At 39.6% G+C, this 27,982-nt stretch overlaps 1 protein-coding gene across 3 annotated transcripts in view; it reads right to left on the bottom strand.

Annotated features, from left to right (window-relative positions):
- The window catches only part of SNX7 (sorting nexin 7), a 112,110-nt gene extending 99,486 nt beyond the window's left edge, over positions 1-12,624 (bottom strand). For 2 of the 3 annotated variants that reach the window (XM_002751089.5, XM_035252231.3), the window contains exon 1: positions 12,432-12,624. In XM_002751089.5, the coding sequence (XP_002751135.2) occupies positions 12,432-12,611 (180 nt within the window). In that variant the 5' untranslated portion in view covers positions 12,612-12,624. Of the gene's footprint in view, positions 1-11,850 lie in introns of all 3 variants that reach the window. The other variant, XM_009001763.4, reaches the window with a different exon arrangement.
- Positions 12,625-27,982: the final 15,358 nt, after the last annotated feature.

Here is a 27,982-nt window from a genome sequence, read left to right as displayed (position 1 = left end):
ACTACTCCATGTATAACCAAGAACAAGTAAACAACAACTAAAACACTAAGACTGAAAGGTAGGCAAGGCTTCCCCACTAAGTGCATCCTCCAGCACACTGGTGCAGTTCGCATGTGTGCCTCAGCAATATGTCATATTACTGCATGTCATAAATATTTTAAAGCCACGAATACTAAATCTACAAATGATAAAAGGTCAACTGAAATTGCCAAAAACAAGTTAGGGGTACTGGATACACACGTAAAACACAGTATCTGCCAACTACCCAGTTGTGTTTCAATGATGACTAACTAGAAGCAAAACAAGCCAGGAAAAATAATTACTCTAACTAAAACTTCTGAAGAGGTTTAATGTATGTCCTACAGACAGATGCCACTGCAGACCCAACTCAGGACTGTAGTCAGAAATGTTTTAAGGAGCACAACCAGCTGATTGTGCCTTTAATAGTCCTGGCTAAAATGGATCCTGTCTTATTGTAATCTACAAGTATTCTTCTAAACCGAAGTGTTGTCTTTATATTCTCCAGAGAAAGAGCCTAGATATCTAACTCCACCAATAAATTGACAGAGCATTTCTCAAAAGACAATATATGCTTATACATATATCAGGAAAACCAGTCAATGATTAAAACAGATTCACCAAACATTCTAATTTTCCAAGAATTCTAAATTGCCTGGCAGATATTACATGTAAGGACTCACTCAAAAAGGGAATTATGCATATACTATAACAGTTAAGAAACAATACTGTTGAAGGTGATAGCAAAATACTGGTAATTTAAAAACATGTGCTCTAATTATTTCATATTAGTAGTACCCTATCCTCCTAAAGTTTATCTCCATTGAGCCTTTATATCCACAGAAATTTTTTCTACACTTTCCATACTTAAGTAGATGTATATACAGCCCCATCTAGATTATCAATTTATTGCCACACTATTTTCCCTTAAATAAGTATAAGTTCCTTAAAGACAGAAACAAGTACATTGTTGTGATCCTCTGAAGACCTCACTACAAATTTGAAGTGGCTGCTTATACAAGTCAAAAACATTAATCTTACATACCATGATATACCATAATAGCAAATACAGAGAGTTTTCTAAGTGCTGGAGACTATGTGCCTTAACAATATATACATGCATTATTTCATTTAATCCTCTCAACAACCTGATGGAAGTATAATTATCATTGTCCATATTTTACAGTTGAATAAATTTGTGGTATAGGAATGATAATCACTCTCCCCAAATCTCTCATCTCTTAATTTATACCAACACTCAACCACTCTCACTATCCATGTGCATACAAAAAGCACTCGGTATAGTAATTTGATTTCATTTAACAAATGCTCAATGGATGTCACCCATGTGTCAGGCACTGAGCTGGGGATACAATAGCGGCCAAGACTGGCAGAGTTCCTGCTCTCATGAAGCTTATACTTTAGTTGAGAGGAAAGGGGAGGGTACAAAGAATGAACAAACAAATATATAGGTAAGTAAGACGATTTCAGATGAGAAGAATAAGTCAGAAATGGAGCCGGCTGCTGAATAAGGGGGCTGCAGGGAGCAGGAAGAATGATTTCAATAGAGCTGTCAGGGAAAGCTTCTTTGAGGAGGTAATGTGAGGAGTCAACTATACAAAACACTTGGAGAGCAGGATTCCAGTCAGACCGACCAATGAGGTCCAAGGCAGGAAGAATGTTTGAGGACAAGAAAGGAGAAAAATGGTTGGAACACAAGACTATGATAAAGAAATAACCAGCAAAGCTCATTTTGACATTTGCTGTGTCAAAATTCAAGTATTTATATCTTTTATCGAACAGTCTTTTAAAAAGGGAGGAGTACTCTATGATAAATGAGTGTTACACCTGAAAACCCCAACATAAAACAACATAAAACATTTGTTGCACAACTAGAGATTGTTAGGCATCTGTATGGATTCAGACTATTTATGAGCATTAGCCAATTGGAGCTGATTAATCATATATAATGCAGCTCCCTATATCTCAATTACACTCGAATAATGTCATACTTAGTAGAAAACTTTATTTCTTGCATTCAGTACTCTATTTAAAAAATTCGGTTTTATTTATTCAGAAAGATCCAAGATGCCATTTGCCTGCAACTTTGCCACAGAACCATTGTCAGAGGTGGTGCAACTGCTCCTAATGATCCCTCTTCTTCCTGTGAGAGGATTATGTCTCCTGGCCAGTTGCCAGGTGACTTTCGGTGCCTCTCAATTGGTTTGACCGGTGATTTGCTTTGGACAATGGAAGCATCTGGGGACAAGATCTGGGAGCCACTGCCTATTTCCACCCGTGCTCATATTCTTTTCCCTCTGTCACAGGAGAGAAATGTCCCAGCTAGGGGTTACTCCTTCAGCCTTGATCCCAAAATGAAGAAGACATGGAACAGAGTCAAAGCCTAGAACAGGATCACAGTTTAGCCACAGCTGACAGGTACACGAGCAAGAAAGAAAATTTAATTGTAAGCAAGCCACTGAGATCTTGAGGTTGTACTGCAGCATAACCTAGCGAAACCTGATGAAGATACCATTCAATGTTCAATTAGATTACAAAATACACATGCACATTTTTCTCAGTCAGTATAGGAGAACAAATTAGGGGTTCATTTTTTTCTAATTCTCGAGATTCGTATACCAAGAATTTGCCATTTGTTTTGGGTTAACATAAGGCTTTCATTTTAATTCTAAACAGACATTTTTCTTAATATTTCATTTTAAATGATTAAGCTTCTGTTTATTAAAACAAAAACTTACCTAAAAATAAAACTATGCTATAAAATTTTTGTAATAGAAATGAACTTAAAAACATGACAAATGAAAGAACCTCAAAAATATGATAAAGCATATATGATATGATTCTATTCATTTGAAATTACCTAAAGAGGAATATTTACATAAACAGAAAATTTAGATTAGTGGTTGTCTATGACTGAGAGAGAAAACAGAGATTAACTGTAAGCAAGCGTAATGTACCATATTGGGGAGATGAAAATATTCTAAAACTGGTTTATAGTGATAGTTGTACAATTTGGTTAGTTTTCTTTAAAAAAACCATTCACCCAAAATGGGTGAATTTTATGGTATGTAAAATATACTCAATAAAGTTGAATTTAAAAAGAAAAAAGAGAGCATGTCATATAAAAGCATTTCTCAAAATCAAAAACTAATAAAATTTTTGTATTTCAATGTTAAAACTGTTGGTTTAACCCCGTGTTTTACCATAAGCAGATTTTTTTATGCAGTATTTGCTAAAAATTTTAATTGTCTTTTTTATTAATACTACAGATAACACTGTATTTTCCAGCTTGATTGATATATGCAATCCAAAGTTAATCAAATATTCTGTTTAAAATAGGCAAAATCTTCTAAGCACGTAACTCTTTACCTGTTTATTAATAGACAAAATCTTCTAAGCACATAACTCTTTATCTGTTTATTGAGAAAACTGTAAAGTACACACTTAAGGTGATTCAACTGTAAATGTTTAACTTATGATCTCATATCTTCTTTGGTAAGTGTGAGACACAAATAAACATGAATAAAATGAATTTTGAACACTGTAACCATATAGTTAATTGAATCTGTGTTTCCTTTTGATCACACTAGCTATTTGTAAAACTATAGTAGGCTATCAGTTCAGAGTGTGCTAGAGCATATTATCAGAACCCTCAAGGATATGAGCATAACACTTTATCTTTAAAACTCATGGAAATAACATATTCTTTTTGGAGTACGCTGATTTTAAATCCGGAGTCTTTTAACATCATTTTTGCAATATATTTGTAGTAACTTTCCCCATTGCTCCTGACCAGTAAATAAGTAAATAAAACACCACTGTCTCTACATAAAAGAACTGTAGCTTTCTTTCCTATAGGTTCTCATGAATTTTTTTTCTTTGTGTATACAACATTCAATCCCCTTTCCAAATACAGGCGTGTGCCATTTAATGACAGAGACAGGTTCTGATAAATGCATCCTTCACAAATTTTGTCATTGTGTGAACATTATAGAGTTCACTTACACAAACCTAGATGGTATACCCTACTTCAAACATAAGCTATATGTTAGTGTACTGAAAACTGCAGGCAACTGTAACACATGATTAGAAAAGCTACAGTGAAGACATGGTATTACAATCTTAGGCAGTCCATCGTTGACCAAAATGTTCTTACGCAGTGCATGACTATATACCACCGGCTATAGTACATGCTAGTACTTGTCCCTTTCTGCAGCCACGTTTCCAGCCTTAACATCTACTCTGTGAGCAACCTAATATTCAAGACCACACTTCTTTCCTGACAAAGTTGGTTTCCAATACTTGTAACCAAGCTCCCTGAGACGGGAGCCATTATAATATTTATAGCGCAATGTGTTTTTTTTTTTTGTTTTTCAAGAAAAGAATGTTTCTATTCTCTTTGGATTGTTTATGCTTTGTGTTTATTCCTAACATAACCTAAAGAGGAGATTCTGTTCAGGATTAAGGCTCAACATAACTCTCTGTATCATCCAACAATAACATTACTCACCATTAATTAAGACTAATTTAATTATATTTAGTTTAGTATCCTGACAGGAAAGACCAATATGATACAAACTGAATTCACTAAAAACAGATCACCAGCAAATTGTAATAACTGGCTCTACAAATATAAAAAAAAGTCAGAGGCTACACCACTCATTAATGTATTTATTCTGTAGAGTTCCTACTCTTCTACCTTTGTGGAGCTTAATCTGTTTCAAATAAGCAATCAAGATTTTGGAAAGGAGAAATGATATCTAGGCAGAATGTATTAAACATTAGATGATTCAAAACACTAGTATGAAGAACACAGACTGGAAAAAATTAATTTCAACTGAGGATTGAAGAAGGTTCTTAGGGATGATGAGTAACAGAAAAGATTTTGTTTCGTTGCCCTAACAATAACTACACAAAAGAAGAAAAATACAGAGTAAGTTCATATGGTGGCAAGTGGACCAGCTTAGATCACTGCTTCTCTAATGTATGGTGGATCACCAGGAATCCTGCTTAAATCAAATTCCAATTCACTGGGCCTGAGACTGCATTTGTAACCATCTCCCAGGTGATGTAACAGTCATGGAACTGAATAGTGAGGCTCTCCAGGAAAGAGAGTGGATGTGAAGGAGAAGGCCAATAGTCTGATCATCAACAGCTATGAATGGCAAAAGGTGACAATATGATCAGAGTTATGTGCTCTGGAAACATTGATTTGCTGGGAACACATAGAATGGAGACAGAATATTAGGAGAACGAAGACTTTATGAGGCTACTTTAATAGTTCCCAGACGTAACCACACAACCACTCCAAACATAGGAGAGGAAACTGAAAGAAGGAACTAATTTCAGAGAAACTAAAAAAATAAAAATGATGGGATATTCAGATATATGAGCAGACATGGAGAATGCATGAGAGAGATGATTAGAAGGTAAACACTGAGGATTTTATTCTGGACACCTAAAGAACTGTTACATCACTAGAGAAATGAAGAACTGGAGAATGACAGAACACATTTCACTTTGGAATTAAAGTGAAGGGATAAAAAGGCCCATCTACTTAAGATTTTCCACTGTTCTTACACTTAAATTTAGTAAGTTAAAACTCCATTGGAATAGCCTCTTAAAAGTAAAATAAAGGGCAGTTCAACTGTCACAACCTCCTCTCCTCTGAAACAGTCAACCAGCTTGTACTAGAACATTCTTAGTGACAGAATTCATGATCCTGTTGGGTAATCCCTTTCATTTTGGAACCGTTAATTAGAAATCTATTTTCTGAATTAGTCTGAACCTTCTCCATATTTTTTGACCCAGAGGTCCTAGTTTTGTCCTTCAAAACTGTAAACATTTAATCCACCTCAATCATGTCTTCATAAGGCATTATTAAAGGAATTAATCCATCTCTTCCAAGCTAAATCACTTTTTGTTCTTCCCCAGAGTTTCTTCACGGGCCATGGTTACCAGAATGTATCATCAGTGAAATCCCTTAGTTGATTCTCTTTCGTGGATGGCAAATACGTGACAAGACTGTTGCTACTTCCTGTGCCAATGGAAGACAATGTTAATGGATCTAAGCTCTCTTTCTGCTAAGCCCAGACCAGATGTCAGCTCCACCTCAGCTCAGTATTCCAAAGAATCCATAACAAGGCACTGGCATCTGAAGATGAGATCATATTCCTCTGCCATGTTTTGACATCGAGTGTTAACTCTCCTTTTAAAATGCTGAGAGTGGAACAGATCTTCAGAAGTGGCATGGACAGTCCCATTTACATTACAATTAATACCCTATATGGCCTTGAAAATATGGCATTTAAATTCAATATTGTGTCATTTGTATATATTGGTTTTTCAGTCACTGAAAACCACTAGGAATGCTTGCACATAAAATGGTTCTATACAAGGTTTCCGCAAACTTATTCTGAAGTTTCCTTATTTGTTCTGGTTTTATTGGTGATCAAATATGCCATCTCAAAAAGAGAAACAGAGCTTTTCACCTTCTTTATACTTCATCTACCTAGACCTCCTCCCCAACGATAAATATAAAAGAATACTTAACCTGTAAGAGCTATATGGCACAGAGTGAAATTTTTTGCAAGGTAAATATAGTCGTGGATCAGTCTTATTTTATTGTTTTTTGCCTAATCATCAAAATAATAAGACCCACTAAGACAAGATAAGGATGTAGGCCTTAGGGAAAAGGGAACATATATATTAGGCTATGCAATTGTCATATTTATTATTTATCCTCATTTTACAGATGAAAAATCTGAGGCATTGACATTAAGTAATTTGCTTTAAGGAACAATGCTAGTAAGCAGTGCAGCCAGGATTTCAAATGCAGGCAATGTAGTTAGAGTCCCTACTCCTGGGCCAGGTGCAATGGCTCATACCTGCAGTCCGAGCACTCTGGGAGGCCTAGGTGAGCAGATCACTTGAGGTCAGGAATGAGACCAGCCTGGACAACATAGCAAAACCCTGACTCTACTAAATACACAAAAATATAAATTTAAAAATTAGCTGGGTGTGGCAGAGTGCGCCTGTAGCTCCAGCTACTGGGGAGGCTGAGGTAGGAGGATAGCTTGAGCCTTAGGAGACAGAGGATGCAGTGAGCCAAAATCATGCCACTGCACTCCAGCATGGGTAACAGAGTGAGACCCTGTCTCAAATGAAAAGAGAGTTTCTACTCCTAACCACTAAGCTTACATCTTAATGGTATTTTTATTCACAATGACTAATGGAGCTTTCTTCATAACTTCATATTTATCCCAATTAAATTTCATAGTCTACTCCTGAAAACAATGTTCTAACTTATCAAAAGATTTGGAAGGCAGATTATGATATACAGACTATTAGTTATTGTTACAGTGACTACTGATGTGTGACAAACCATCTGAAAATGTAGTTGTATAAAACTATTTTATTATTTTAGATTATGCTCACTGGTTTATTTAGGCAGGAATTCAGGCAGCACACAGCAGAAATGGCTTGTCTCTCCTCCATTATACATGAGGCCTCAACTGAAAAGACTTGATGGCTAAGGGCACCTGAATGCTGGAGGCTGAAATCATACAGACATCTTCACATGAAAGCCTGCCACTCAATGCTGGATAGTGCTCAGACTTCAGCTGGGGCTGCTCACCAAGCACTTGCATGTGTTTTCAATGTAACATGGGTTTCCTAACATGGAGGTTTTAGGTTGTATTTCTTACATGGTGCTCCAACATGCACAGTGTCCTTCTGGGCAACATGAAACCTACATTCCATTTCATGATCTACCCTGGGAAGTTGCGCAGCATCACTTCCACCATATGTCCTTCCACTGCATCCTATGACCCCACCCATTTATTTTACATGCCCCAGGAGGCTGGCACCTATGCATGACATCACCTTAGCAAGATCACTCAATGAGGAGCACAAGCAGATCCCAGGGCAGGAGGAGAGGAATTCGGGGAACATACCCCTTATTTCCTCCTGCTCTGGCACGTTTCCGGCAGTAGTTACCTCTCTCTGTAAATAGAGTTACTGAAGAAGTGTCCCCATCTCCACAGCTCCAGGTATGAGTGGTTTCCAGCAATGCTATTTCTAGTTCTTGTCCCTTTAAAGCTAGGGACACAAATAGCTTTTCTCTACTATAACTCTCTAAATGCCTCAGTATTCCTTGTTTGTTCAGTAACTCTGCCAGTCATTCCATAAATAGTCCCCTCATTCAACTCTCATTTAAACCACTGGCGAGAATTCTAATTTTTATCAGGGTGATGACTGATACAGGCACACAACAGAAACCAAATGGACTGTTCAGAGAATATATGTGAAAAATTAGTAGGACTTTCTAATCTTTTTCTAAGTATTTGATAGAATAGTTTAAAAGTGCAATTATGTTGCTCCATCACTGTACTGAATTTCCAAATTGACAGGAAAGAAATATATAAAAAGATATGTATAGTGTGTGTTAGATGTCTCAACTTTATTCTTTCCAAAATAACCTTTTCTGAAAAGATGAATGATTTTTTTCAAAAGCCTTGCTCAAATAATCATGTTCATTATATTTCTGATTTACTATAAACTCAATCTTAAGTCTTTCATTATTCTTATAAAACATGCTAGCTTCATCATGTTTTCTTCCCCCCAAAGTATTTATAAACAACATACAAATAATTCACTTCATGGCTTTCCTGAAGATTGAAATTAAGCCTACTATTCAGTACCTTCCAGAACTTCCTTTTTGCCCATTATTTTTTAAAACAATATTTACCTATCTCTAGTTTGGGAGAACCATTCCTGCATTTCATGACTTCTCAAAGATGACTAGTGGTGATGAGGATGATTACATCTGTGAGTTCCCTGATTATCCTAGGTAGTATATATATATATCTCACTTTATGATCCCAAATACCTTTAAAGAGGCCAATAAGAGCTAATATTTACTGAGTACCAGATAAGCATCTCAGTGCTTCATTGTAACCTATTCACATACACTGTATCCACTGCTGTTTCTTCTGTACATTATAGTATTCAAAAATAAAGGCAATTTATTTTAATTATTGTTTTTCCCCCAAAAAGGAGAACTTTTTCCTTTAAATGTGAAGAAATAGGCCCTTTTTCTCCAGTTCAATGTTTTTAGAAGCCTCATCTCATTTTGACCTAGTTCTAAAATAATTCTTAGGCTCTTGTTACCATCTGTACTTCTTTTCTTTTTTTTTAAATTTTACTGTTTTTGAATGACTGGTTCTATTCTCCTCCTTCTAATATCTATACTCATTATTTTAAGTCAATAACTTCTGCATTCTCTTGAGATCTGGCATCATTTTCTTCTCACTAGACTATATGAAAAGTGAGAACAACTTTGTTTTACTTTCCATCCCTCTTGATTTGTACTGCTATTTTAGAGTTTCTGTCACATCTTCCCACCTGGATTATGATAGCAAGAACTAAATCTTGCATTTTTTTTTAAAGCACACATGAGACAAAATATATATTTGCCATTTACTTGTAATATGTTGTAAAAAAAAATAGTAAGTTTTTGGGTTTTTTTTCTTTTGGAGACAGAGTCTCACTTTGTCATTTAGGTGGGAATGCAGTGGTGCGATCTCAGCTCACTGCAACCTCTGCCTCCCAGATTCTAGCGATTCTCCTCCCTGAGCTTCCTGAGTAGCCGAGATTAAAGTCTCCTGCCACTACATCCAGCTAATTTTTATATTTTTTAGTAGAGATGGGGTTTCACCATGTTGGCCAGACTGGTCTCGAACTCCTGACCTCAAGTGATCTGCCTGCCTAAGCCTCCCAAAGTGGTGGGGAAATTCATACTCTTTAAGGGAATAAGGGGACAACAAAGGTGAATGTAAACTGAATATACAATTTGCCAACCTCAAAACTAAAGGGGAAGGACAATCTGCTTCATAAGTAATTGTGAGATTCTATCCTAGGGTAGGCTGAACAGCAGTGGTGTTTGTTCTACAGCGGAGCAGGTAAGAAAGGCAGTAGTGCCGGGCGTCGTGGCTCACGCCTGTAACCCCAGCACTTTGGGAGGCCGAGGCGGGTGGATCACGAGGTCCAGAGATCGAGACCATCCTGGTCAACATGGTGAAACCCCGTCTCTACTAAAAAAATACAAAAAATTAGCTGGGCATGGTGGCACGTGCCTGTAATCCCAGCTACTCAGGAAGCTGAGGCAGGAGAATTGCCTGTGAGCCGAGATCGCGCCATTGCACTCCAGCCTGGGGAACAAGAGCGAAACTCCGTCTCAAAAAAAAAAAAAAAAAGAAAGAAAGAAAGAAAGAAAAAAGAAAAAAGAAAGGCAGTAGTGCAAAGGGAAGGTCACACGGATCAGACTTTCTTAAATCTGCTTGCCAAACTATAGATGGTGGTTCAGAAATTCAACTTACTGAAATGGATGAAAACGGCTAACTTTAAACTTTTCCAGCTATTCTTTTTGGATTTTAACTAATATCTTTGCCTTAATTTATGTGGGCAGTTTCTACAGATGTTACTAACTTTTTCTAAGCATCCAACATGCGCAGTTAACACTAACAAGCAGGGTGGACCCAGGTGTATGGGCTTACAGAGTTTGGAAGGTCCCCTTTTAAAAGAATACAAAATTAGTTAGAACAACAAATGATTCAGAATGAGAAATGAAATCTCATTAAATGAATGGAGCCATGGAGATCTAGATTCCTTAGTCTGAGAGAGCTTTATGCAATTCACCAGAAACGCTTATTTAGAAATGCTTCCGGTTGCAACCTGTCATTTCCTTCCCACCTAGAACATCTGCAACTCCAGCAGCCCCCAAAACGCCCAGAGGTCTAAGCAAATGAATAGCACTGAAGCTTCAATCTCATTAGCTTCACCTTAGATCTGTCCCTGAGAGGACCTCATTTAAACAATCTGGGGAGAGAAACCACCTGACAAGTTTAAAACAATCTCAGGGCGAGGCACTGTGGCTCAAGCCCGTAAACCCAGCTCTTTGGGAGCTTGAGGTGGTAGAATCTCTTGAGGCCATAAGTTTGAGTCCAGCCTGGGTAAAAAAAAGAAAAAGAAAAACAGCAGGAAACCCCGATGATTCCGATACGCTACTGCCACCTCCAACATCCCATCCCATCCCATTTTGAAAGTTTCACAATGCATAATAGACTAATAATTCTTACAAACAGCGATGTAAAGAAGAAAGGAAATTAATAACCAACTGGCCAATTGTTGATCTGAACATAAAGTATGTGTGGTATATAAAAAGGCGTTTACCTTTTACAACTAAACATAAAATAGTTCCATTTTTTTACTATTCAATAGAAAAGGAAAGAGCACAAAACTGTGATAGTCTGTTTAAATGTCCGCAATACAAGCCTGGGCCTATCATTCCATTTAACCCGAAGTAGAAATAAGTTTTGCACACTCCTCTTTGGAGTCAGAGTATGCTTGTTCACTTTCTAACTTGGGTTTACTTTCCCAGAATAAATGCGGTGGTTAAGTAGGCAGTTTGCTTTACCTAACATTTCCAAGTAACATTAAATTGAACAGGGTTGTTGGTAATTAACACAGCACAGCATTGTGATCTGAACTCAGGTCTTCTCTCAGCAGTAACTTGAGAAACTGGAGTGACATTCAACCTCCCTGCAAAAAAGGTATTTTCCTTTTCTAAAACCCTTTAAGAAATTACAACCAGCGGTCTACACGTACCAAAAGCCTACCCACACCAGTCAATTTCTCTCCAACAGTAAAATAACCCAAGAGCCTTTGGTCCTAAATTTCCCGGGGGCAAGGAAAAATGAAAGCGCTGGCTTGGGCTGGGTGGCAGTAGCTGACCATCTGAAAAATCCTTACCTCCTCAGCGGAGAAGCTTCCTGTTATAAACAACCGTTTTCTCCTGTTCAGGGAGATTTCCTCGAACCTATTCCCACAGGACCTGAGACTCGCCTCGGGTGTCATCCAAGTCTCGAATCCACAACCAACAACACGAAATCAAGAATAATTTCTCTAAACTTGGCTAATCTCTCTCCCAGAGTTCAGGGCTGGTCTCGCCCGAAAAGCAGCTAAGCAGGGGCGGGGGCGGTTTCGAGCCACCCGTCTCCCAGGTTCGGGAGCGGCAGCGAGGAGAGATCCGCGGCAGAGAAGCAGAAAGAGAAATCACAACTTTGCAGACTCCAAGAAGCCACAGCCCCGCCAAACAATAGGTCAAAGTGCGGAGGAGGGAGTGGCTGCGGTTCGAGGCCCCGAGGCGACGCGGCCCCGGATGAGGCCAGACCTGGCAGGCGGGGTCCAGTAGCCCGGGGGACCTCACCCGTCCCCAGCTCAGAGCCGCCGCCTCGAGAAGGCGAGCGCGCCAGAGACAGCCGTCAGCGCAACGCTGGCAACTCCCAGAGTTGCGTTGGAAGTTTCCCCGGACTCGCCGCCGCCGCCCTCACCTTGCTGAACACCTCCAGGTCGTCCTCGTCTTCGTCCAGATCCAGCACCTCCGCCTGTAGCAAGGCGGAAGAGCCGCTGCTGCCCGGGAAGGGGGTGCCGCCCCCGGGGCTCTCCCCGTCGGCGCCCCCGGCCGGGAGGCCAGAAGAGCGCGCCTGCGATGCCCGGCGCTCGCCCTCCATCCCGAGAGTGCGCGCCCGGCCGGCCGCCGCAGCCGCCAGCCCGGCTCCTCCGAGCGTGCCCATTGGCTCCCGCGCCTCCCCGGCCGGCCCCGCTCCAGCCCCTCGCCCGCTGCGCAGACGCGGAACTGCCGGGACCAGCGCCGGCCCAGGCCGGGCGCATCCCCACGTCGCCCGGGGCTGGCTGGAGGCGCGGGACTGGGACTCTCGGACTCCGGCTAGGGTGGACAAAGGGACGACCGTCCTCTGGAGAAGAGGAGAGACTCGAAGGTAGGAGTGGGCGGCCTCGCATTGACCTGGTCGGGGACCACAGAGTGACGGTTTCCGCGTTGGCGGGGTCTGGGAAGAAGCCACGGAGCGAACCGTCCACTTCGCGGTTTTCACAACGAGGCTGGAAGGCAGCCGACCCAGCCTGCCAAGAGAGAGAGAGCAACAGTACTGTATTTCCTGTATTTAATGGTTGCCTTTCTTCTTGGTTGTGACTTTCGAGCTAATGTAAAAATAAAGATATGAAAACTTCCCCTGTTTTGTAATTGATTTTTGACCCAGTGAGTGGCCTGTGCGGTCATTTCACTGTCAAGCCAGGAAAGCCGAGCTTTACAAACTATTTTCAGCCACTTTCAAATGCATCTTTACTCCTGGACTCCTTCCTGAAGTTAATGAGCAGAATGTTACCAAGACCCAAGGACAACTAGCAAGTCTGGAAAACTGCCACGGAGAAATCATCTTCAGTCTTTGCACTGCCAAGACAAAGCTTTAATTATTTACTGCTATTATTCAAAAACAAAACTGATTTCCAAAAATAATGGAAAATTGAGCCTAGGTTGATATATATTTTTTTAATTTATCTTCAGGTTTTATTATTTACTTCCCTCGGCCCCACCTCTTTTCTGTAGGCCCATTTAAAAATAAAAATTTTAAAATACTTTAAGCTATATGTAAGAATTCCTTATTTGGGGAAATAGAGAATATCTTTATTTCTGATTAGAGGCAAGGCCATAATGATATATTGTCTCTTCATTATTCAAATATACCTCTCATTGATTTCAGACATGCACCCACCCTTCAGTCAGGTTGGTCACTGCCTCATGAGTATCCAGACTTGTTCCTGTGCTTGTTGATTTCTGTACCGTAAATGCCATCTCCTGCCCATCCTTCAGAAATTAAACATAGTCCCAACTCTTTTAGAAAGACTTTCTAAATGATAGTCTGTTCTCAATTTAGCATTTAATTTTAGTCCATTCTGCAAATTGCATTTGTTTCATGTACATGTTTTACATTCCTTAGTAAATGATAACATTTTCAGGTTGGGGATCCTGATATGTATTAACCATAGTATCAGATGTACTCTGAAAATGCTCTCTGCTAAGGTCTGTAAAGAACAGACGTTAACAGACTTTATTTTTTCCTCATTAAGCTCATTTTGGCTGGTAAGAAAGATTCAAGGTTTTCTAATTGCAATCTGAACCAGGAAATTCTTAATGATGCTGTAACTCACAGAATCACTAGAAAGTATAGAGAATGGGCTCAGAAAAATGGGAAGAAAAAAACAAGGCTGCACAGCTGGGACTGTAGCCAAAAACCAGGCCACAGAGCCAATGGTACAGACATTGCCTAATAGTGGATGCTGCACCATCTTCACCAGTGTCAATATTGTCATTAACACTGATGTTACTGGACTCCACTTGCTGTCCCTGACAGCAGTGTCACAGCTGCCTCTGAGAACTTCCCTGCTATTACTGCCACAAAAATGTCTCCACCACCCCCTTTCTCTGTGTTGATTTTTCTAGGATTAAAACCTTGGAGAGCATGTCTGCTGGCCAGATTGGCCGAGTTTCATGGGGATTCCGAAGGTAGAGAATTTTCTAAACATAGAAAGGTCATATTGATGCTTGTCAACCAAAAAAGAAGAAGACCAACAGGAAGAAGAGGAAGCGGAGGAGGGAAAAACCTGAGTATAATTCACCCTTTGGCTGTCCAACAATAATACTGCCTTTCTTCACATATGCCCCCTACCTCCATGCTTTCAGACCTGAGCATGCAGTTCACAGCCCGCCAAAGGAAGAAAATCCCAGACCTACTCATTATTAGTACAACTCCAAAGCAATATGCCTATTCCTTCAGTAGTCTCAGCTTCCCATTAAATGAGACTATCACTAGGTTTTTTAATGGAAGAATTCTTATTCAGGTACTAAAAGTCTTTAAACCAGCATAGTTCAAAACTTTGAGTATAGGTATAATATTAAGAGGAGCCCTACCAACTTATGTCCTGTTTAGGAGAAATAGTATCATATGTTAATTTCTGGTTTCATGAATATACATCTTGTCAAAAAGCTTTTTCTTCCTTGTACTTTCCAGATAGGATATCCTCAGACCATAACTGAGTCTTTACAATTCCATTCCACCATCTATGAAGTCTGCTCTTTCTAGTAATGGGTTTTGTAATAAGATAAATTACCCCATGGGCATTGCCCAAAAGCTTTATTTCTTTTACTCGAACATGGTTTAACGAGTTAGAAAAAATATATAATGTGCAAAATCTGATGAGGAATAGACCAGTCAATAAGTTCATGGATGAGCATGTCGAGAGAAATTTGGTGAGCAGAGAAGGCAAAGCCAATCTGACTTCTCTACTAAAGACAAATCATAGGATCCTCCAGAGTGGCAGAATAAGGGCCCTGCATAGCTGGTACTGTGGCAAGTTGAGCACTGAGCAGTAGCCAATTATCCTTTAGTGAGGGGAAATCCTTATTTTTGAGCCAATGCACAGTATGATTCCCTGCCACTATGGCCACTTCTATGGCTTGTTCTCCATAGAACAAGCACTGGAGTTTCTAGAAAAGCAATAGGATTAACAGCCGTGGGAGAATAAGCATTATTGTCAAACTTATTTTTGATAATATAAATTTATCAAATGAAATGCTCTTTTGGAAAACGTCATTGTGGGCTGTATATAAATATGCTTTTATTCTGGAACCATTCAAAGAAACTCACCCACATACATTTTCTGAAACCTTCTTGACCCCAAGATCCTACCTTCTTTCTTCTAAGTCCTCTCAAGTCAAACCTCTAGCCTTTGTCCTGGGAACAGCATAGAATCTTCACTCTAACTCCCCTTTGAAGCATAGTTGGCACTGTTATATCCCAAGGGGAGGATTTCTTTTGTCCACTGCCCTTTTGCCCTGCAACAACTACTATCTGATTCTGCAAATGATAAAGATCCATCTGTAAGCCAGATCTGGAGTTTTTCCCCCTTAGTTAACTCTTCAGGGAGAACTCCCTATGAGATCATAGGGGTAGACCTGCTGGGAACGAGAGCCAAATGCTCACGCTGTGTATGCTTAAATAACATTTCGGCATGAGTATGGTTTGCTGAAGGAAGGTTCATTCAATTTTAGGAGTTTTTCATTGTTATAGCACCCATTTCCTGAGGAACTGCTTGGATCACATGGTCACCTGATGTCACATGCTCATGTATCTAGTTGATATCGTTTGACTATTTGTCCCCTTCTAAAGTTTTGTCGAAATGTGATTTAAAAAAAAAAAAGAAAGAAATGTGATCCTAAACGTTGGAGGTGGGGCCTAGTGGAGATATTTGGGTCATGGGGGAGGATCCCTCGTGAATGACTTGCTGCCTTCCCTGTGCTAGTGAGTGAATTCTTGCTCTATTAATTCACACAAGAACTGATTGTTAAAAAAAAAGAGCATAGCACCTCTCTCTCTCTCTCTCTGCCTCTTTTTCTGTTTCTCTCTCACTCACTTGCTCCCTCTCTTGCCTTATGATACCCCTGTGCCCCCTTTGCCTTCTGCCATGACTATGAGCTTTCTGAGGCCTCACTAGAAGCCAAGAAGATGCTGATGCCATGCTTGTACAGGCTGCAGAATTGTGAGCTAAATTAATCTCTCCTCTTTATAAATCACCCAGCCTCGGGTATTCCTTCATAGCAACACAAAACAGACTAATGCATTCATCTTTGCCAGAAGCTGATAACTAGCCAAGGGCTGGTGCCTTAAATCTATCAGAGAGAGCATGTTTTGCTCTAAAATGTTAGTCTTTTTTAACTTTCTTCCAGAACTTATCGCAGGCCCCAGAGAGTATTCGTATTCTCTACAGGTTCATCAGTAGTATTAACAGTGAAAGATAATTAGTGTCTACTTTGAGTCAGACACTCTTATAAGTACTTTATATATGGTTACTCATTTAATCTTCACCAACACTTTATGATGTAGATGCTATTATTACTATCCCCGTTTTACAGATGAAGAGACTGATGAACAGAGTTTAGTAATTTACCCAAGGTAAGTGGTCAGTGGGAAATAATTTACTCCTCATTGAGAAGAGTGTTGCATATGTTGTCTTAAAAAATTAAAAAGAGGGCCAAATGTGGTGGCTCATGCCTGTAATCCTAACACTTTGGGAAGATGAAGCAGGAGGATCACTTGAGGCCAGGAGTTCAAGACCAGCCTGGGCAACATAAGGAGACTCCATTGGTATAAAAAAAATTAATTAGCTGTTGTTGGTAGTGCATGCCTGTAGTCTCAGCTACTAGGGATGCTGGGTGTGAGAATCATTTGAGCTCGGGCGTTCCAGGCTACCCTGAACTACGACTGTGTTACTGCACTCCAGACCCATGACACAATAAGACCCCATCTCTAAAGAAAAATAAAATATAAAGAACGATTTACATGGATATTCAGGGGCTCTCAGCTCTTGGAATTTAGCAGAACAGATAATTCTAACATTCTTCCACTACCAATCTTTAAGAACTGTAATAAGTGTCTTTAAATTCATGGTTGAAGTTGCAAGTTGCAAAGAAGTAATTAACTTCCCGGACACAAAACACAAAGTAACTTTATGTGAGAGAATGAGATTGGTAAACATTTGGGCTGCTGCTCTGCCTGTCCCCAGGATGGAATGTGTAGGATTAGTCTCAATAATCTAAAGGTTTGCCTTTGAATTATCATAGGAATAATGCAAATGTAAACTTATAAGATACTCAGTCAATAACAGGATCAGCCTGGGCTCCATGTAGGAAAGAGAACTCCTCCCAAATCCTACCCATGGTTTGGGAAGTCACAATTCAAACTATTAAAGGTGTTCTTGGGTTAGTGATGTAACTGGGATCTCTGGCATAAGCAAATAAAAATATCTCTTTCTCAATCCACTTGACAGTTTCAACAGATAAAACTATACTGCAGATGAGATCACGAGACATCATTTAAAGCATTCAAGGAAACTATCATGGATCAGAATCATTGTATAAAACTTGTATGAGTAAAGCCTCAAAGAACTTTAATAAAACAATATACAAAAATATAAATTATAAAATAAATAAAAGAATAAATACAGCAGACTACAAAGAAGAACCAAAAAGTCATAGAAATGAAAAACACACTGTGCTGATAGCTAATTCTTTGCCTCTCTGCTCCAAATGGACTCTCATTGCCTGCTCTGTGATAATGGAGATGAACCTCATAGATATTTCTCATTTGCCACCTGCCAAGATGTTAAATGTTGTCAGTGGAGGATCTGGAGGGATACTGCAGAAGGAAGGGTATTTTCTTCTATTTCTGGTATGCTCTCTTACCAGTGTCCTGCAGAGAGCTCTTTTTCTCCTCTGTTCAATGTGACATTCCTAAAGGGCAAAACTTTTTATGGTATTTGGCTCACTATCAAAATCATACAGCTGTGTTGGCATAGTCCCAAATATTGTGGGCCTGTCCCTAGCCCAGGTTGCTTCACCCCATTCCCTCTTATTAGTCCCAGGCATTGACACACACGGGCAACACTGGAGTCCAGCCATTCCCTGATGTCTGTCAAGCACAGCAGCCCAAAGCTGACCTAGTGCACTAGACTCCTGAAGAGGAGAACTTGTGAAGCTCCTGAGTCTGATAGTTTAAAATAGGCAGCAGCTTCTCCTGGCATCTAACAAGTTCTGAGGCTCAACACCAACCAGAGGGTATGTTTCCATTAAGTCCTACCATGAGGTACTTCACTGATTTCTCCAACATTCAGGAAGCTAAGGTGGAGCTAAGGCAGTGACATCTAGATCTCACTCCTAGCAAGAGAGGGCTTGTCCTTCGGTACTTATCTCAGCACTATGGGTAGTGGTCACATTTTATATTATATTAGTGTACTTATAGAACTATTTTGACTCTCATTAGCCAATTCTTCGTTATTCCAATTCTCTGTTAATAATAGTTTATATTAAATTTTGCCTCCTCAAATGACTGTGTGATTTTTTTGTCTCCTGAGTGAACATGGAACAATACAGAATTGCTACCAGGAATGGTCCCAGAAGATAAACCTGCAAAAATGGTATTTTGGGAATCTCCTTATAACCAAGTGACTGAGGAAGAAATACCCTGAGCTTGGCATAGAGATAGGTCTTCACAATATGCTAGCACCATCTGGAAAGAGCAGCTACAGCACTGCAATTCCACTTAAGGATAAACCTGAAGAACAGTGGTGAAGGAACATTTTCCCAGTGACCAGAACTTCAGGTGTGACATTTGGTCATCTATATGTCCGGAGAGAGAGGTGGCTAGAAATATAAGTTCATGGCTGGGCCCAGAGGCTCATTCCTGTAATCCCAGCACTTTCAGAGGCTGAGGTGGGCGGATCACCTGAGGTCAGGAGTTCAAGACCAGCCTGACCAATATGGAGAAACCCCACCTCTACTAAAAATACGAAATAAGCTGGGCGTGGTGGCACATGCCTATAATCCCAGCTCCTTGGGGGTCTAAGGCAGGAGAATCTCTTGAACCTGGGAGGCGGAGGTTGCAGTGAACTGAGATGGCACCATTACACTCCAGCCTGGGTGACAGAGGGAAAAAAAGAAATACAAGTTCATATAATTCATGGTAGTTGCAAATAGTTTAGTTGAATGGTCGAGGACTTGGAAGGAATCGTTTTAGATGATTAGTCAAAAGGGAGTTTACAGAAGTATGTGGGTTGACTTTTCAGAATGGCCACAGATTAAGATATTTGTGAATGTGAAGTGCCCACCAGAGGGCCACTACTGCAGAGGAGGCTTTAACTGGTTAGAATTATGCACTCCAGGATGTCAGTCAACATTTTTCCCTAGCCATTATATTCCTTGTTTAATGGGTCCACGAACTAAGTGGCTGTGGTGGCAAAGATGGAGTCTATGCATGGACTCAATAACATAAACATCCCTTTACCAAAGCTGATCTGCTAATGCTACCGTTGACTACCTAATCTGCCAACAGCACAAACCGACACTGAGCCCTCAATATGGCACCATTCCTGGGATATATGGGCCAAGCCAGGCATCTGGCAGCAGGTTGATTATGTTGGATCTCTGCCCTCATGGAGTAGGTAGAGATTCATCCTCACTGAAATGAACTCAATCTGGATTTAAATCTACCATCCCTGCCATTAATGTTTCTTCCAAAACCACTCTTTATGGATTCAGAGAGTGCCTTATTCACCACCATGACATTCCATGGAGCATCACATCTGATCAAGGAACTCATTTCACAGTAAAAGAAGTCATCATGGCCTCATGCAAATAAAATCAACTGTTTTTACTGTATATTTTATAGCTTGGAAGTAGCTAGCTTGACCGAAAGGTGGATTGGCTTACTGTAGACTCAGTTATGGTGCCATTTTGGAGACAACATTCTGAAATAATGGGGTTCTGTCTTGGAGGATGCAGTGTACACTTTGCATCAGAGTCCATTATATGGTACGGTCTCTCCCATAGGTAGAACACATGGGCCCAGGAATCAAGGAGTGGAAGTAGGAGTGACTTCTCTTGTTGTTACATCTCATAACCCACTTGCAGAATTTTTCTTTCCATCCTACCCCTTCTGGCCCAGAAGTAACTCATGTCTCTTTTGCTATGACTCATTGGCCAGAAATGATTGTGCAGCTCCACTCAACCTAAAGGGAGTCATGAAGTACAATAATACTCTGTGCTCAGTAGTCAGGGGGTCAAAAATACTTGAATAGTACAAATGATAGTTACAACCTAAAAGTATTTAATTCTAGGTGATTAAAATGAGGCACAGCTAATCTGATGAAGGGGCCATACCCCTAACTCTGTGATTAACACTCAATTATTCTGCAAACAGATAGATCCTTACATGAAATTCCTTACTGGCTTAAAGAACTCAGACATGTATTTTAACTTATTAGCTTCAATTTTTCCATCAACAAAGTAGAGATAATTGATAATATATACTTCAAAAGTTATAAGAATCAAAGAAACGAATATATGTGAAATCATTTATGAACTAAAGACCTATATCAATTTTAATCATGTTATTACTATTGCTGTTAATTATTAATTAAAATAGTAGCATATGGTTGCCAAATTTGACCCATAATTTCATTTGGACTCTCTAGCAATAATATTTGGGTTAGTTCTTATAATGTAACATAATGCTTTGTAGTTTTGACTAGAATATGTGTTTTGTCAAAACAAAATAAGTAAAAAGATTTTCCTTACTATTATGGGAAACTGGCAATTTCAAGCCCTCTGTCATTTACTGTAACAAATAAATAAGTAAATGTATTAGAATAATAAGGTATTTTTAAACATCTTGTCGTAGCAAAACTCAAAGGATATGCAATACGCATGTAATTCCATGATCTATTATGGCCTGCTTTTCTCTTAAACTGGATACAATAATCCTACTACCAAAGGAAGGAACCTAGGAATTTTCTTTAAAAACAAAAAGCAAATTAATTATCTAAAAATACAGAGTAGGGAAAACTGTAAACACAGTAAGAAAGTTGTTCAGTAAATATTACCTAATTAATTCTATAAATGAACTAATTTAAATACAGCTTAATATTGCCAAGCTTTTTTCTAAAGTGTTGAATGTTTTTAACTTAAAACAAACATTTAACTGTTTTTGAAAACTTCTCAGATTCACTGTACTCAGCTTCATGGACAGACTCACAGGACAGATCATTGCTGTCACAGAATTTCATTTAAATGGTGCCAGTATAATAATAATTTATTCGGCTCTGTCATGCAATGGATAGCGCATTGGACTTCTAATAAAAATTTATTCTCAGTTCATTTCATTACTGTAACGTAAGTTCCTTTGAAGTTATTTAAGAAAACTTTAGAAAAAATTTATTTTATTAAATCATACACATTTATTGACGGCCTTAAGTGAAGGTGTTTTAGAATCTAGAGGAACCATATCTTAAAAGCAAGATTCTAACATTTATTTACTTTCTCTTTTTTTTTAAAATAAGAGACTTATTGACACGTAATTCACATAGCATTCAATTCAGTTATTTAAAGCATGCAAGTCAATGGTTTTGAATATGTCCACAGAGTTGTACAATCATCACTGAAATCAATTATAAAACATTTTTATCACCCCCAAAAAGAAGGTCTATACTCACTAGAAGTCACTACTATTTGTCCTCAGTCCTGGCTCCTAGAACTACAAGCCTAGTTTTTATCTTTCTATGTTTGCCTATTCTTCACATTTCGTATGAATGGAATCATATAATTGTTGTCTTTTGTGACTGGTTTCTTTTACTTAGTTTAATGTTTTCAAGGTTCATCCATGCTGCAGTACATATTAGTACTTCATCCTTTTCATCACAAAATAATGCCTTGTTGTATGAATATGCCACATTTTATTTATAATTTTATCAGTTAATAGGTGTTAAGTTGTTTCTACTTTTTGGCTATTATTAATAATGTTGCTATGAATAATTACATGCAAGTGTTTGTTTGGACATCTGTTTTCATTTCCCATAGGTACATTAGGAGTGGAATTGCTAGGTCATAAGGATGACAGCCGCAGCCCAAATGGAGCAGTTGCTGCAAAGATCCTGGCTGCAGCAGGAAGGCACTGCTGGGAATATGCACTTCACAGGCCAGCCTGAGCCAAGAACAGGCAGAAGCCCCATTCCTTTCCAAGTTGGAGGGGTGGGAGCCCCACCTTCCTGGGCACTGCTGGAAGTCCCCCTGATCCCACAGACTCAGAAATGCCTGCTCCCATGGCCAAGCCTCTCCCCGCTTCCAGTGCTGCTCTAATTTCAGAGCAAAGTTGAGGCCAAGCCTGGGTGCCATCCTGGCCTTGTTGGGTGTGTGTATGCTCCAGGCAGCACTGACATGCCATCCTCTGCTGCCTTGTCCTCCTCTCCAGACTTTGAACACGCTGGAGGGAGGTGGGTGGGGGGCTGAGGGTGGCTTGGTGTGGGCCTGTGGTTGCCCCTCAGCACAGCCTGGGTGCCGGGGACATCAGGTAATGTCCCTGGCCCCTAGGATCCCTGGTAATGCTCCACCTTCACGCCTGGGACAGCCTGAAGCCTGAGGGCCTGGTTGCCATTTCCATGGACCAACATGAGAACTTACAGTGCTTTTTCCCAGCCACGCATGGCTGCCCACAGAGCAATGAGCACATACTTCCTCCCACCTGAAGCCTATGAAAACCCCTGACTCAGCCAGACTTGGGCAGACATCAGGATGACCTGCCTGTGGAAAGAAGCTACTGACTTCAAGGTCTCCTAAGAGCCGTACTGTTGCTTAATAAAGCACCTCTTCACCTAACCGGCCCTTTAGTTTTCCATGTACCTCATTCTTCCTGGATTTGGGACAAGGACTTAGGACCCACCAAATGGTGGGACTGAAAGAGTTGTAACACAAACAGGGCTGAAACATGCCCCTTGTTTGCCACATTGCAGGTGATAAGAAAGAAGAACTGCAACTCTTTGGGGGCCCAGACCTAGGAGCTCCCCGATCCAGGGCTCTGACAACCTGTCTGGGGCTCTGCAGTTTCTGGCATCCCCAAGCTTCCATGCACCACCATGTTCCATGGTGCCAGCAGTGGAACCCACTTGCAGTACACCTGATCCAGTCACCTGCTCACAGGGAACTGGTTCCTGTGCTTGTGACTGGAACTGCTTGCCCCACCATAGCCAGTATGACTGGCTGTGCCTAGTGGCTGGACCACTGGCTCGCTTATGCACCCCTCACCACTCCACAACTGCGTTGTCCTTTGCAGGTATGGGATTCAGGCCAGTAGTGTTAGCTGAGTGCAGCCTACCAGGCCAAATGGGAAGAAGGAGCCAGAAAGTCCAAGCAAAACTCTGGCAAAGGCACCGCCAGACACAAAGGTTTCCAGCTGGTAAACCAGGCCCCTAAAAATCCTGTGAAAATGTCATAACTCTGTGTTTAACCTTTGCAGAAACTACCTGATTGGTTTTTAAAGCAGCCATACCATTTCACGTTCCCACCAACAGTGTATGAGGATTCCAGTTTCCTCATACTTTTGATATTATTTGGTATTTTTCTTTTGGTTATAGCCATTCTAGTGGATGTAAAGTGATACGTCATTGGGATTTTGATTTGCATTCTCTGAGTGTCTTTTCATATGACTATTGGCCATTTGTTGATCTTCTCAGTAGTGTATCTATTCCTATTTGGCCATTTGTCTCTTTATTATAGTGTCGTAAGAGTTCCTTAGATTATAGATACAAGTATCTTATGAGACGTAGAGTTTCAAAATATTTTCTCATATTCTATGAATTGTTGACTTCACTTTCTTGTCGGTATCCTTTAAAGTAAAAAAAGGTTTTTAATTTTGATGATGTTCAATTTACTTATTTTGTTCTCTTTTACCTTTAGTGTCATGTGTAGGAAGGCTTTGCCTTAATTCTAGATCGTTGCTATGGTCTGAATGTTAGTACCTCCCAAAGTCGATATGTTGAAATCCTGACTCCAAGGGTGATGATATTAGAAAGTTGGGTTGGGTGGCAGGGTCTTTGGGAGGTGATTAGATTATGAAAGCAGAGTCCTCAAGAATGGAATTAGTGTGTTTGTAAAAGAGAAAAGAGGCCCCATAAAGCTAGCTTGTCTCTTCTGACATGTGATGTTATAGTAAAAGGATAACTGTCCATGAGCCAGTAAGACCCTCACCAGAGAATGAGTTTGCCAACACCATAATCTTGGATTTTCCAGACTCCAAAAGGAAATCATTAAAATTTCTGGAAATTTTAAATAACTTTCTGTTTATTTGAAACTACCCTGTTATGATATTTTGGTATAGCAGCCCAAATATACTAAAACAGAAAATTGCTACTAAGATGTAGGGGTGCTCTTGTAAGAAATACCTAAAGGGCCGGGCGCAGTGGCTCAAGCCTGTAATCCCAGCACTTTGGGAGGCAGAGGCTGGTGGATCACAAGGTCAAGAGATCGAGACCATCCTGGTCAACATGATGAAACCCGTCTCTACTAAAAATACAAAAAATTAGCTGGGCATGGTGGCGCGTGCCCGTAATCTCAGCTACTCAGGATGCTGAGGCAGAAGAATTGCCTGAACCCAGGAGGCGGAGGTTGCGGTGAGCCGAGATCACGCCATTGCACTCCATCCAGCCTGGGTAACAAGAGCGAAACTCTGTCTCAAAAAAAAAAAGAAAAGAAATACCTAAAAATATGGAAGCAACTTTGGAACCGGGTAAAGGGTAGAAGCTTAAAGCATTTTGAGGTACATTCTAGAAAAAGACTGCATTGCAGTGAACAGAACATTAAAGAAAATTTTGATGAAGAAACAGAAGAGAGATGTAGAGAGAACCTCAATCTTCCTAGAGAACATCTAAGTGATTATGAACATAATGTTGATAGAAATATAGACAGCAAAGGCCATTCTGATGAGGTCTCAGGCAGAAATGGAGAATCTGATACTGGACAATTGGGAAGAGGCCATCCCTATTATAAAGTAACAAATAACTTGGCTTAATTATGTTCATGTCCTAATCATTTGTGAAAGATAGAAGTTTGAGCAATAAAATTGGATAATTGGCTGGGACAATTTCTAGGCGAAGCTTTTAAGGAGCAGCATGGTTGGTTTTTGTAATTGAGGGCTTATAGTAAAATGCAAGAAGGGAGATGACTTAATGATAAAATCGTTAATCAAAACTGAAGTAGAATGTAAAACTTTGGAAGATTATCAGCCTACCCATACTGGAAAACATGAGAAGGCTTTTTGGGAGCGAACACAAATGGTGTGACCAAACTTAATGAGTTTAGTATGGATCAACCATTCCAACAAAAGCTAGGTGATATTCATGCAGATGATGGGGAGATTAGTCAATCATCTAAACAGAAGCCAGAATATATTTATTATCCAAGACAATGGAAGAATGACCTTAAAGCCATTTTGGAGGTAATTGTGGCGATCTCTCTTATTACAGTACCAGAGTATAAGGACCTGGGAGGCAAAACAATTTCAAAGAAGGGGCCACCACTGCTGGTGCCACTTCACATGGCAGACTTTGTTCCCCACATTCTGTCACAGCACTCTGCAGCCACCCAGGTGCAGCTCCAGCAAGCCAGATGCAGTATGCACTGTGCTTAGCAAAGCTGTGAGGGTATAGCTACCTCTATCTTAATTTCAAAGGATGCCCCAGAGAGGCAGGAGGCTCAGGCAAAGAACTGCTGTTGGGGAGAGCCATCACAGAGATTCCCCACTAGGACAACGTAGATCCATGGGAGTAGTGCCAACTCCACAATCCCATACAGACAGAGCCACAAGCTTCTGATTACAGCTTGGGAGTGCTGCAGGCATCTACCTTCAACCAGTGAGAGCTGCATATTGGTGGCACCCAACCAAGCCATGGAGTCAGGCTCCCCACATCTGCAGAATGAGACTTCTATAGCAGTGCACCTAGAGGTGCATATACATTTAGTATTTACTTTGTTAATTTTTTTCCTAGATATTTTATTCTTTATAATGCCACTGAAATGGAATTATATTATTAATTATATTTTCAGATTGTTCATTGTTATTGTATGGCATATAATTGAATTTTTAATATTGATATTTTTAAAAAATATTTATTTTTAATTTTTGTGGCTACATAGTGTATATATTTATGGGGTACATGAGATATTTTGATGGCATATAATGTGTAATAATCACATCAGGGTAAATGAGGTATCTTATCACCTGAAGTGTTTATTCTTCAGGTTATAAATAATTGAACTATTTTAGTTATTTTTAAATGCACAATTAAATTATTACCACCTTTAGCTACCCTGCTGTGCTATCAAATGCCAGATCTTATTTATTCTAATTTTGTTCCCGTTAACCATCCTCACTTCCATAACTCCCCTCCTCACTACACTTCCTAGCCTCTAATAACCGTCATCCTACTCTCTGTCTCCATTAGTTCTATTGTTTTAACTTTTAACTCCCAAAAATAAGTGAAGAACATGGGAAGTTTTTCTTTCTGTTCCTAGTTTATTTCACTGAACATAATAATCTCCAGTTCTATCCATGTTGTGGCAAATGACAGGATCTCATTCTCTTTTATGTCTGAATAGTACTCCACTGTGTATAAATACATTTTATTTATCCACTCATGTGTTGATGGACACTTAGGTTGTTTCCAGATGTTGGCTAATATGAATAGTGCTGCAATAAACATGGGAGTACAGATATCTCTTTGATATCTTGATTTCCTTTGTTTTTGGTATATACTCAGAAATTGGATAGCTGGATTATATCATAGCTTTTAGTTTTTATTCAAGGACCTTCAAACTGTTCTCCATAGTGGTTGTACTAATTTAAATTCCCACCAACAGTGTCCTAGAGTTCCTTTTCCTCCACATCCTTGCCAACATTTGTTATTGCCTGTTTTTTGGATAAAAGCACTTTAACTGGGGTGATATATCTCATTATAGTTTTGATTTGCATTTCTCTGATGATCAATGATGTTGGGCACTTTTGCCTATATCCATTTGCGACTTGTATATCTTATTTTGAGAAATGTCTATTCAGAATTTTTACCTATTTCTAAATTGGATTATTAGTTCTTTTCTTATAGAGTTATTTGAGCTCTGTATATATTCTGGTTATTAATCCCTTGTCAAATGGGTAGTTTGCAAATGTTTTTTCCCATTTTATGGGCTGTCTCTTCATTTTGTTAATTGTTTCCTTTGCTGGGCAGAAACTTTTTAACTCTATGTGATCCCATTTGTCATTTTTGCTTTGGTCCCCTGTGCTTGTGGGATAATATTCATCAGTTATTCTATAACCTTGCTTAACTTCATTATTACTTCCCATAGTATTTAAATAGATTCTTTAGAATTTTAATAAACAAAAGCAAGTAATCTATAAATAGAGATAGTTTCACATCTTCTTTTCCAATATAGATTACTTTTTATTTTTTAGTTGTATTTGTCAGAGTTTTCTAGAGAACCACAAATAATAGAGGATATCTGTCTGTCTATCTATCTGCCTATATTTATAAATAAAGAGGTATATTATAAGGCATTGGCTTATGTGATTATGGAGACAGACAGGTCTTAAGATCTACAATTGGCAAGATGGAACCACAGGGGAGTCACTTGCAAAATTGCAGTCTGAGTTTG

The sequence above is a fragment of the Callithrix jacchus genome, chromosome 7 (assembly GCF_049354715.1).
Source record: "Callithrix jacchus isolate 240 chromosome 7, calJac240_pri, whole genome shotgun sequence".
In the NCBI taxonomy this organism is placed as follows: domain Eukaryota; kingdom Metazoa; phylum Chordata; class Mammalia; order Primates; family Cebidae; genus Callithrix; species Callithrix jacchus.
This window is presented reverse-complemented; position numbering and strand designations above follow the sequence as displayed.